This window comes from Ursus americanus, chromosome 8 (genome assembly GCF_024610735.1).
Source record: "Ursus americanus isolate L20-20 chromosome 8, mUrsAme1.1.p, whole genome shotgun sequence".
NCBI lineage: Eukaryota > Metazoa > Chordata > Mammalia > Carnivora > Ursidae > Ursus > Ursus americanus.
In genome coordinates this window covers 17,556,422-17,569,301 of record NC_142134.1, presented here as the reverse complement: position 1 = coordinate 17,569,301, position 12,880 = coordinate 17,556,422, and the positions used below count along the sequence as shown (strand labels likewise).

The 12,880-nt window shown below is 38.9% G+C and overlaps 1 protein-coding gene across 11 annotated transcripts in view; it reads right to left on the bottom strand.

The window, feature by feature from the left end:
* WDFY3 (WD repeat and FYVE domain containing 3) overlaps window positions 1-12,880 on the bottom strand; it is a 262,486-nt gene that overhangs the window by 91,888 nt on the left and 157,718 nt on the right. For all 11 annotated transcript variants that reach the window (XR_015725422.1, XM_045790948.2, XM_045791003.2 and 8 more), the window contains 6 exons: window positions 12,196-12,356; window positions 9,868-9,979; window positions 7,943-8,133; window positions 6,358-6,510; window positions 901-974; window positions 657-818 (listed from right to left, as the gene is read on the bottom strand). Coding sequence is in view for 10 of the 11 variants with exons in the window: in XM_045790948.2 (XP_045646904.1) it covers window positions 657-818; window positions 901-974; window positions 6,358-6,510; window positions 7,943-8,133; window positions 9,868-9,979; window positions 12,196-12,356 (853 nt within the window). In the remaining variant the exon portion in view is untranslated. The remainder of the gene's footprint in view (window positions 1-656; window positions 819-900; window positions 975-6,357; window positions 6,511-7,942; window positions 8,134-9,867; window positions 9,980-12,195; window positions 12,357-12,880) is intronic.

Here is a 12,880-nt window from a genome sequence, read left to right as displayed (position 1 = left end):
CAGTGTGATTTCACTTGTGATACCTGGGAGATTATATGAAAAGTGGTCAAATTCAGTTTAAGCAATTCTCTACTTGGAAAATACTTTGGTTAGGGAGTGTTTTCCTTCCATTTTCAGTTAAGATGGGAATTACCATGTAGACACTAAAATTATTCTATAGACAATCCATAAATACACCTTAAGCCATTTCTCAATAGCAGCAAAATAATCAATTATATAAAAGGTTGAATACACAAAAACAAAACATCACCACCTGTTTGGGTGGTAGAAAATAAATACATAAAAGAGATGACATGCCCACAATAGGGGGGGTGTGCATGTGTGCACACGCACACTTGGGCACATACACTTAATAAGTAGTAGAGCTTAGGGAAGATGAACCGAGAATTCCTATACTGAACGCTTCTATGTCTAGGACAATCAGTCTTGTTGGGTTCGGTTCTACATATTTTCTTATTCACTAGTGGCAACAACTGGTTTTGCTGTATAAAGACAAGATACTAAGATATGCATATTTTTTGTGCCTTACAAATATCGTGAATATTAACATTATGGGCATTACACAGGCATAAGAATCAATTACATTCCTCTCATTCACTTTAATCTCATTGGTACTTTTAGTCAATGAACAGACAGATAACAGAAGTTTTCACTACCTGAGCAGATCATTGCTGTTGGGAAAACCTTGCAGTAAGAAGCTCAGCACATTACTAATAGCAGCAATGGTAGGTTGGGATAAAGACATATCTCGAAGAGTCAGTAGCAATTTGGGGATTAGCTGGAATTCCCTCATTAATTTGGCATTCTTTGAAGCTTCACTGTAAGAAAAAGAAGACTTTATAAAGGCAATGTTATCATCTCTTCTACTGAACAATTAACTACATAGATATTAACTAATACCTGGACTCAGTGAGCAGTTCAATAAAGTGTTCAAATAAGGAAAGATGAAGTTCATATGGTGCATGGAGCCAAACCTACAATAAAAATAAAGAATAGCAGTACATTTAGGGTTAAAAAATACCCCAAATGACTATCCAACAAAGATAAATGCAGCACATAGAACTTATTTCACCTATATAATTAACTGAATATAATATAGGGGAAAGCCCTACAAAACTGCTTGTATATAAGACTTCTGGTTCTGTTTATAAAAGAATAATTGCTATGGAAATTAGCCTCCTAAACAACCAGAAAAGGAAAATGTATAGAAAACTTGTCTGGAAATCAAGGACTGAATATTATTACTGAATACAGAACACCGCATACGGAATAGAATGAATACTGAATGCTGCATCCTGAAGACAAAGACCGAGTGACTGGAATCTCATGTGGGGTCCAAAATTGGAATCAATCACTGCAGAAGAGTACACCAAACAATTCTTGGAACTTACAAAGGTCTGAGACTAGTTTGCACTCCCACCAAAAAGCATGTAAACTTTTTTTTTTTTTTTTTTTAAAGATTTTATTTATTTATTTGACAGAGATAGAGACAGCCAGTGAGAGAGGGAACACAAGCAGGGGGAGTGGGAGAGGAAGAAGCAGGCTCATAGCAGAGGAGCCTGATGTGGGGCTCGATCCCGGAACTCCAGGATCACGCCCTGAGCCGAAGGCAGACGCTTTAACCGCTGTGCCACCCAGGCGCCCCAGCATGTAAACTTCTTAATACATGGGGAGTTGGGTAGAGGCCCTAGAAGTGAAATACGTGAGTAGCGGGGCTAAATTTGTGCTAAAGGTTACTCTAGGTCCACACTAACAAATCTTTAAAAAGTGTGCCTCGAAAAAGATAACTGCAATACCAGAGCAAAGTTCAATACTTTTGTAAAGGAATACAACAAGATCAAGCACTGTTAACAATGTAGAATTTAGCATACCATCAATAATTACCAAGCATGCAAAGAAAAAGGAAAACATGATCCATAAGGAGGTGAAAAATTATTATATGTAGCCCAGAAATGACAGAAATGATAGAATTACCAGGACTTTCAAAAATCTATTAAAAATACGCTCCAGGGGCGCCTGGGTGGCTTAGGCGGTTAGGTGGCAGACCACTGATTTTGGCTCAGGTCATGGTCTCAAGAGTCCTGGGATGGAGCCCCACATCAGGCTCTGTCCTCAGCAGGGGGTCAGCTTGAGGATTTCTCTCCCTCTCCCTCTGCCCCCTCCCCACTCGCAGGCCTCTAAAATAAATAAATCTTTAAAAAGAAAAATGCTCCGTGTGCTAAAGAATGTAACTAGAAATATGAACATGAGGAGGAGAAAGTAACCAAAGATCCAAAATGAACTTCTACAGAGGAAAAGTAAAATATTTAAAATGAAAATGACACTGGATGGGACTAATAGCAGATTCGACACTGCAGAAAATAATTCAGTGAGCCTGACACAACGGAAACTATTCAAAATCAAGCATGAGAAAAGAACTAAAAAGAAATAACTAGATACAGCATCAGTGACTTGTGGGAAAATACCAAGCAATCTAACACATGTGTAACTGGAGTCCAGAAAAGGCTGGGGGAGAGCAACAGGAAAAAGAGCTGTAGAAATAATGGCTAAAAAATTTCTAATTTGATAAAAATGACAAACTCACATATCTAGAAAAGTTAATAAGCCCCAAGCAGAAGAAACATAGAAAAGAAAATGGAGTGGCTGACTTTTTTTTTTTTTTTTTATTACTTGAGACAGTGAGAGAGCATGGGGGGCGGGGGGCAAAGGGAGAGGGCGAAGCAGACTCCCGGCTGAGCCAGGGGCCCAATGTGGGGCCTCACGTGGGACTCGATCCCAGGACCCGAAGATCATGACCTGAGCCAAAGGCAGACACTTAACCATCTGAGCCACCCAGGCGCCTCGGAGTGACTGACATCTTTAAGGCATAAAAAGAATTTTAAAAAGTCAACTAGAATTCTATTCTATGCAAAAATACCCTTCAAAAGAGAAAAAATAAAGACTTTTTCAGATCGGAGAATTTAAGGCTAGCAGACAGGCACTATGAAAAATGTTACAGAAAGTTCTTCAAGTTAGAAGAATAATATAAGATGGAAATCTGGATTATACAAAGGAATAAAAATGGCATGAATATTATTTATATATGTGGGTAAGAGTAAAAGAATTTTTAAAATTGTCTTTCAAAGATAACTTACTACTTATGCAAATATAATATAGAAACTACTGTGGAGATCATAAACATACAGAAATAAAATGTTGGACAGTAATAGCACAAAGGACAGGATGGGAGAAATCGAAGTGTATCTTCACAAGGTTTTTACACTACAGGTAAAGTGGTGTAACATACTTTGAGGACAGACTGAATTGTTATAGATGTATCTTATAAATTCTAGAACAACCACTAAAAGAAAACACCTGTAATTCTATCACCATTATATTACTTGTATCTGTCAAATGCTCTATTAAAAATAAGGTTGAATTAAGTATTTATAGACTATTATGGTTTGCAGTAATGAGGGATGCTATATAATGATATAAAGTGAGCAAGGTAATTTAAAATGAAGCCAAAATTTGTCCAGCAACTGAATTTCTGATGTTTGTATATTAGATTTTAATCAGATACCTGGAACTAAAGATAACCCATGATTTAAAGTATCCATTTTCAGATGAAAACAAAGCCAGGCTTGATTAAGTAACTCTCCTTAGTACTCCCATAATTCTCTCTGCATACAGTTATCTCTGTGCTTTTCACAAGCTTTTAATGGTCTATTTACTTGCTTTTCTCTTCTAATGGATTAAATGCCTTAAGGCAAGGAATCTTTTATTTTCACATCATTAGCACCTAACACAATACCTGGCTCAAGATGCTCAATAGGTATTTGCTAAAAGAAAGAGAGGTTTGGGGGCGCCTGGGTGGCCCAGCGGTTAAGCGTCCGCCTTCAGCTCAGGGCGTGATCCCGGCGTTGTGGGATCGAGCCCCACATCAGGCTCCTCCGCTAGGAGCCTGCTTCTTCCTCTCCCTCTCCCCCTGCTTGTGTTCCCTCTCTCGCTGGCTGTCTCTATCTCTGTCAAATAAATAAATAAAATCTTTAAAAAAAAAAAAAAAGAAAGAGAGGTTTGTATATTACGATTTTGAAGAGCAGGTTGAGAAATGTACACTTTATTGTGTTGGAAGAAAAATCACTGGAAGTTTTTGAATAATTAGTATGATTATGCCTTAGAAAGAATGAGGTCAAAAGATCTATGGATAGGGGCACCTGGGTGGCTCAGTCATAAGCGTCTGCCTTCAGCTCAGAGCGTGATCCCAGGTCCCTGGGATTGAGCCCCTCATGGGGCTCCCTGCTCCGCCCAGAGCCTGCTTCTTCCTCTCCCACTCCCCCTGCTTGTGTTCCCTCTCTCACTGGCTGTCTCTATCTCTGTCAAATAAATAAATAAAATCTTTAAAAAAAAAAAAAAAAGATCTATGGATAGGTTGAGGAAAGGAGGAAAGAAGCGATAGTTACCGTAGTAAGTAAGAAAAGATGATTAGGGCTTGGGCTAGGATGTAAAAGTAGAAACAAGAAGGTCAACAGCAGGGAATATGGAGGTACGGTCTATAGGACTTAAGACTGTTTATAAACAGGGAAAAAGAAGAAAGCTGATTTTTCAATTTCAAGCCTCAGTGACTAGGGAAATGGTGGTGTTATTAATAGAAATAGAGTTAGAAGGAAGAACTAATTTGGGGAAGGATGTTACGTTCAGTTTAGGTGTTGCTGGGACATAAAAACGGAAATGTTGAGCAAGAGATCAGAACTCCGTGTGGAATTCAGATGTCAAGCCAGAGATTCAGTTTGGGGCTCAACTTTGTAGAGATGAGGCTGTGGAACGGGGTAAGAACCTAAAGGAAAGAAAACAATTAAAAAAAGATAAAGAAATTGGACACTTTTATGTAAAAATAATGAAAATTTCAGAGCCAGAAAATTATGGGGAAAGTAGTGAGAATGATATAGGAACCTGGACACTGCTGCCTGAAGGCTAGTCAGACAGTCAGGAGCTGCAAAAAGGGGGAGTCAGTTAAGCATCTGCCTCCGGCTTGGGTCATGATCTCAGGGTCCTGGGATCTAGCCCTGCGTTGGGCTGCCTGCTCGGTGGGGAGCCTGCTTCTCCCTCTCCCTCTGCTCCTCCCTCCGCTCCTTCTCTCTCTATCAAATAAATAAATAAAATCTTAAAAAAAAAAAAGACAAAAGAGGGAGACACTACAGCATTTGCTCCCAAGCTGTGGGTACTGGGAACTAAGTATGGGCCAGGCTGTTAATATGTTTTCAAATAAAGTTTCAGGAAAGCAATTAGGGCACACAGCCTGTTTGCCAGGGATTTAAAATAACTGATAAGAAGAGCAAGCAGAGAAAGACATTCATCATATTGTTTCTCTCATCTATGGAACATAAGAACTAGGAAGATCGGTAGGAGAAGAAAGGGATAAAGAAAGGGGGGGTAATCAGAAGGGGGAATGAAGCATGAGAGACTATGGACTCTAAGAAACAAACTGAGGGCTTCGGAGGGGAAGGGGTGGGGGAATGGGATAGGCTGGTGATGGGTAGTAAGGAGGGCACGTGTTGCATGGTGCACTGGGTTTATACGCCACTAATGAATCATGGAACTTTACATCAAAAACCAGGGATGTACTGTATGGTGACTAACATAATATAATAAAAAAATATTATTATAGTAAAAAAAAAAAAAGAAGAAGAAGAAGAAGAGCTTACAGTAGTTACGAGGAAGAAGAGTTGTGGCCTAGACATTACAGCCAGCAACATTTAGTAGTAGACACCAAGCTGGGTGGTAGGGATATAGACGAAGACATGATCTCTGCACACGTGAAGCCTACCGCCCCACAGGAGGGATATATACAGATATAAAGCATATAGTGTGTGTGTGTGTGTATACACAAAGCATACAGTGGTAAGTACGCAAAGTACTGTGAATGGGAAGTTAATGGAGAAGGGATATGTGAGATTAAGTGGTACCTTATTATCTAAACAAAATAAATAATATTTTACCATGAGGCTACTATTAACCAAAATTTCAGGCGTAATAGCTCATATTTATGGAGGAAAAATTTCTATTAGAATTATTTGATGAAAATATGTTTGCTTCTCATAATGTCAGAGGAAGCAGCAAATTAGCTATAGTTAGATAAATGCTTTATACCATTTCACTTCTACACTACTTGTAAACTGGAATATCCTTGGGGAGAAGAAACCCCATCACTACCCTACTTTTTTGTACTTCACTAATGACATTACCAGGAGATCATAAAATTATAAAACTTAAACACATCCTAGAGACAAAAATTATTTAATAGTTAACTCTAGCGACATACAGAGTAAGAAATGGATTCATTGACTGTATACTACCAGTCAGTGCTCATATACATACTTCAAAATCACAAAGGAGATCCTGGAAGGCAGTTGAATTTGGAATAATGGAGGTCTCATGTCCACTATCAACAGTTCCCACCAAGGAAAATGTTAGATGGAGAATGTGGCTGTTAAGGAGGGAACGTTTCTTCTTAAGCAGCATCGCCAGCAACTGAAAGAAAGCAATACCACATGCCCATTGATCAATCATCATCATCATCATCACACACACACACACACACACACACACACACACTCACACACACTGGAGAGCTCTACGTAAAGCAATTCCTGAGACCTTTAAGCTGATTTCTCAATTTTTATTATGACAATGTAACATTAGAGAAAATCTGAAAAGCAGGGCAATCCCATCACTCTATCATTAAAATATCGTCTACATAAACCCTTTCAACTCACATGTATTTCATTTGTTGTCATCATGTGCATGTATGTTTTTACTTTTTCTCCACACAACATTTTATTACAAAGATTTTTCTTTTGCACCATAGTCTTCATAATTACAATCTGGAAAGGTTGAATGATATCCTCTGGAATGGTTATATAATTATTAATCATTCTCATAATGCTGGAACATTTAGAGGGTTTGTGTACTTTCCCGAAATGTGGTAAGCAATGCCACAATGTCATTTTGAAAGCTTTACAGAATAAAACACTTACAAAATAGTGTGATTAAATCTACAGAAAACAGTGTAGTAAATAGTTTATTTACTACCAGTGAACTACCGGCTACAGTAACGGAAGGCATTTATACTTCATCTACACTAAAGGGATTTAATCTTGCTCCAAATACATGTTTCTCTTTTGACAAATAACTTTCTGCCTAACCCTAGTGGGTTGTGGACATATGAACACTGCCTATTTTTATTCCCAAAGGAGTGTTCAGGACTAGCAACGGCACAGGTATCATACAGTGGCTCTCATCCCTAGTCAAGTATATGGGGGGAGCGGTAGAAGATGAGTGGATGTGGAGGGGAGAGACAAGGAAAGCCAGGAAAGCTCTGGATCCATCACCGATTTGGCAGCCTCTGGAGCAGCCGGCAATATGACCCTATTTCATTTCATTCCTATTTCCATAGAGAAAAATAATTCCAACCTAGCAAATATATCTGAAATAACTAAAAAACTGAAATAACACAGCCTAATTCAGGAGTTTAGGAAGGGAGATATGATGAGATAGGATACGAAGTTTGAGCCAAAATAATAAAAGTTTTTAGTTTTACTAAAAACTACTGATGTTTTGAAGTTTACTTGGGTGAAATAATTCTTCCAGAGTTTGAAAAAATATGAATAATAATGAAAATTAGAAGGTTTTTGTTGGTTTCTTTTTAACACAAAGAAAAATGAAGGTGAAGCTTTATGGTTACAAACCTGGGGGCGCCTGGGTGGCACAGCGGTTAAGCGTCTGCCTTCGGCTCAGGGCGTGATCCCAGCGTTACGGGATCGAGCCCCACATCAGGCTCCTCCGCTATGAGCCTGCTTCTTCCTCTCCCACTCCCCCTGCTTGTGTTCCCTCTCTCGCTGGCTGTCTCTATCTTTGTCAAATAAATAAAATCTTTAAAAAAAAAAAAAAAAAAACAACAAACCTGGTAGCCCTTGATTCTTTCCATTTCTTTGCTGGCTAGTGGGTTACTCTTGACCACACAAACCAGGGCCTTGACTGCTGCATACAGCCCTTCCACATCCGAAGCCATGGCCACCAGGCCCAGGATGGCTGCCGCTCCACCAATGTACTGCAAAGTAGTGGCAACAGGCTTAGGGACAAATGTTCTTACTCCTGATTAAAAGACAGTAAAAAATAGTTAAATTCCCCATGTTAACAAGAACTGAAAAAAATCATCTTAAGAAGTACTTCATTAATTTTAAATTATACTTCAAAAAAAAAAACCCACCTCTATCCTAAAACAGAAATTCAACAACAAAAAAAAAATTTCAAGGTAGGATGTGGAAGGTAATAAATGTTAATAGCTACACTCAGAGATGAGGTGGGAGTAAAGGAGTGAGTAGAGAAGGGCTAGGGTTTGAGAGTAAGCTGCAAGGTTTTAACTGTGTTGCTTTGGGCCACATAAAGGAAAAGTACAGAGGCCCTGGGAATGCATTTCTGAGATGAGTGAGAAAGCCTGACTAGGTACTGTTGGGGAATAAACTTGGGGAGGGCAACAGCACTCTAACTCTGACTTGGGGAATGGGATGTGGATGCCATCCTGAAGGACCAAGTAGTCCCAAGACAAGCTAAGCGAGGCACATCATTGGCCATTACTCAAAGCTTTTGCTAGTTCCGTAGTCTGAGTACATCAGTGACCCCAGGAGAGTATCATCACGTGGAAAGACAGGACTAGAACCAATTTCATGTCCACTAAAAAAAACCTCACATCTATGTTCCCAACCTTGCTTTTAAAAAAAGGTACTGTTTGAATGTTGTCTGCCTACTAATCAAGATGGAGTTATCCAAAAATAAAACTAATATGCATTATATTTCTATGTGCTTTGCAGTATTCGTAATATTTGCATATATTATGGTACTAAATTTTGAAAACTACCCTCTAAGGTAATTAGGGCCAGCATTACTACTTTATAGATAAGAAAGTTGAAGTCCAAAGAGCTCAAATGTCTGGCATAATGCCACACAGTAACGGAACAGGAGCTAGAACCTAAATCTTTGAGCTCTTCACTCACTGCTCTTTTTACTATACCACGTGCTGCTATATTTTTGTAAAGGACATAAAGCAGAGCTCAGTCAGTATTTGCTGAATTGAATGAAGAAAAACTACCATGTGCATTAGCATAAAGAAAACAGTTTTATCAGTGCAATGTGGTTAAAGAAGAAAATCAAAGTTAAGATATGTGCACATCACTGAGACAATAAAAATTGCCAAGGACTGATAAACATGTAGGATTCTGACCAACAGAACACTAACTTTTTGTTACTCTAAATAAGAGCTGATATTAAGTACTGATTTGTACATTAAATATATAATGGCTGGTTCTGAATTTTGGATGACATGACTGGATTATGTCTCAGGATTCTATCTCACCAAAAAAATCAACTCTTTAAGCACACATCAGGTACAAGGCTCTGCAGAACGTCCACCAGCTTTAACTTTTACTATAGCTGGATTCACTGTTTATACGCCAAAGCTCTTATTTCTAGCTCATTTCCAAATAACACTCATGGGTGCCACCACTGCTGAACCAAGCCATGCAATAACCATCAATATTTCCAAGCCTTTACATCTATCCCTAAACATAGTGCGAAGTTTACCTTGAAATTACACAGAAGTATGCAGTCAGCACTCATCTGTGCTGACAAAAGAAGGAAAAAGTTAATGAGATTTTCAAAAGGTTATGATTTTTAAAGTTGACTGCAGTTTGAGATTGTTACATTCATCTCTAAATATTGCAAGAACACTATGAAATATGAGTTTAAACACTTGCCCTCCTGTGAGGAAAGCGAATGCAGATTTGAAGGCAAATAAAGAAGTTTGAAACTCTGTGAGACAATCTGACTCACCCAGGTATCCAATCAGAGTAGCCCCAACTGTCCGTGCAGGTCCATTAAGATGTCCTGCTGAATTATGTATCAATTTCACAGGAGTGGCGTTCTCATGGGAGGAAATGCCTAACTGAAGAATAGGAAAGGGAAATAAAATGTAACTACAGAAGAGTCTGAACATTTTGATTGGGGGAAAAAAATACATGATTAGTAACATATCATTTCTTTCTCTCCATATCAGAATATTAAAAACATGGGCATTCATTTTTTTTTTTTTTTTTAATGCACGAGCTCTTCCAATGGGTAGAAAGTCACAGAAAGTAAATTAAGTACAGTCTACTGAGATAACGATGGTGAGTGGGGTCTCTGGAAATAGCTTCAGAGATCTTTCTGAATGAAACTCGGTCATGGTTTTAAAGTTCTTATCACTCGCTGCCTCACAGTATTTCTGATTAGTGAACATAATATTAGCTTTACTTCATATCCAAGTAAACGTCACATAAATTATTCAAGTGTTCATAGATAAAACATGCCTATAGAAAAGAAATGTTAAGTTTTGCAAGTGCACACACACATAAACACATAACGTGCTTTCAAAGCAAACACAATCCTAAGACTTTAATTCTGCTGTTACCTGTAGAACTAAATTTACCTACAGTTCATGTTCCTTTAAAGATGGTACATATATTTACAGACATAAGACTGCACAAGAGTTGTAAATACTTACTGTCCCCAAATCCCTTCCTTCCAGTTTCCTGATTTCCTCCCTTGGTCTTTGCCTCTCTTAATCAGCCAAAACAGCTTGCCAAGCTCACTGATGACTCCCACCTCGCTAGACCCCACTTTTCATCAGTCCCCGGTCCCGGTCTTTCTTGACCGGACACATTTGCCATGGTGAATCACCGATTTCTAACACATCAAACTCTTCTGGTTTTTCTTTCTGGCTGGCTGCTACTCCTCACTGTTTTCTGCTGGTTCTTTATCTCCTCAGCTCCACAGTACTGGATGTCCCAGGTCTCGGTCTGTAACCTTTCTCTATCCATACCCACACTTCGGTGAAAGCATCTAGTCTCGTGGCTTTAAATACCACCTCTGAACATCCGTGGTTCAAACCTCAATTCCAAACTCCAGATTCCTATTTCCAACGGCTCTGAGATCTCCACTAAGATATCTAATACGCTTCTCAAATTTTTCCAAAACACAGTTCTCAGAATTCTTCCCCAAACTACTCTTCCTGAAGTTTTCTCCGAATCAAAAAAAGTGACCCTATTTTCTTCACTGTTAGAGCCAAAAACCTTGGAATTACCCTTCATTTCTTTCTTCCCCTCACGATTCACACCCAATCACCAAAAACTGCTGGCTTGATCTTCAAAATATACTTCAAATCTGATCATTTCTCATCACGGCCACTGCTATCACCCCAGTACTCACCACCATGATCACTCACACGAATTATTATAAAACTTGTCCCCCTTCAGTCTATTCAATAGAGGTCATAGTCATCCGGGCTAACATTTCATTCATTAGGTCCGGAACCCTATAATGCTTCCCATGTCACTTAGTTAAAGCCAATGCCTTTACCACTGCCTACAGTCTAGTCCCCATCACCTATTTGAGTTCCTCTCCTACTACCCAGGTCTTCTCTCATTTGTTCTAGCCACACCTGCCTTTGCAGCAGGCACGACCTTCCTCAGGGCCTTAGCACTTACACCGCTGGGACAAAACCCCCCGCGCCGTGTCCGTATCCCATTCTGCATATTCTCATGGCTTGCTGCCTCACCTCTCTCAAGTCTTCTCCAATTTCACCTTCACAGTGAGGGCTCCTCTGACCATCCTATTTAACACTATAAGCTGATTGCTTTCTCCTTCTTTGCTTTATTTTTCTGCAGAGCACTCTTCACCTTTGAACATAACCTATGATTAGGTTATTTCTTTAGTTATTATCATCTGTCTCTTCCACTACAATGTAAGAGCCATAAAGGTAGGCATTTTCTCTAAATACACTGCTGTGTCCTAAACAAGATGGTACCTGGCACACAGTTATAACCTTAAAAAGAGCAATTGTTTTCTTTTGTTTTCTGCCATTCAATTTCTTAATTGCTTATTTTAAAAAAAAGAACAAATATAAATCATGCAGAGAGAAGGAAATTCTCACTTTTCCAAATTAAGCTTAATATCTAATTATGTTTTGGCTTAAATCCAAAGCCAAATAAAACAAATATAAGCAATACAGGAGAGGCAGAGTTTCCAGTGACTATTCATACTTGGCTGGTACCCGTAACAACTCTCTGAAACACTGTTCCTGAGAGAACCTGCCACAGCTTCCCGGGAAATCATTCTGCTTACCTGCTTAGCAATGGCTTTGCTGTCCAACTTGTTGTAGACCTTCCGGATTCTTGCCACCGTTAGGGAAGACACGGAGAGTGCATAGAGGCCAAAGGACACCTTTTCTTCTGGCACTAATGACACAGGAGACGGGACGACACCTTCAGACTTTGCATCTTTACCTGCAAAGGAATAACAATCCTTTTCAAAACTGTCACTATTTCTCCTTATCCTAACACAAATGTTTTATTCTTACTGTCATTTTTAAATGGGTAAACTCAAAAACCTTTTAAAGTGGAACATGAGAGCTAAATTTAAAAACTGTTTTATTTAAATTTTCAGCTCTTCATTTCTTTTCAGAAAATAGAGAAAACCACCTAGTCACAGACCTCTACATTCCAAGTTTTATTCTTAAAATGTGCTTTACAAATAGCATAATGTAAAGGAAAAGAGTTTTAACTGTTATCAAAGAAATACACTTCTCCCCTTCGGATCAAAGGAGAAAGAGCATGAACATGAGTAGAATGCCTCTAAGTTTCGTAGCAGTAGGTCTCCTGCCCAGTGACAGCTCCCGTTATGTGCTTCTCTATATTCTTCTAAACAACACAGCAGAGCAGTTAAGAATACAAGTTTTGAAGCTAGATGGCTTAAGTTTGAATCCTGCTTTATCACTTAAAAGATATGTGACCTCCACACCTCTGTACCT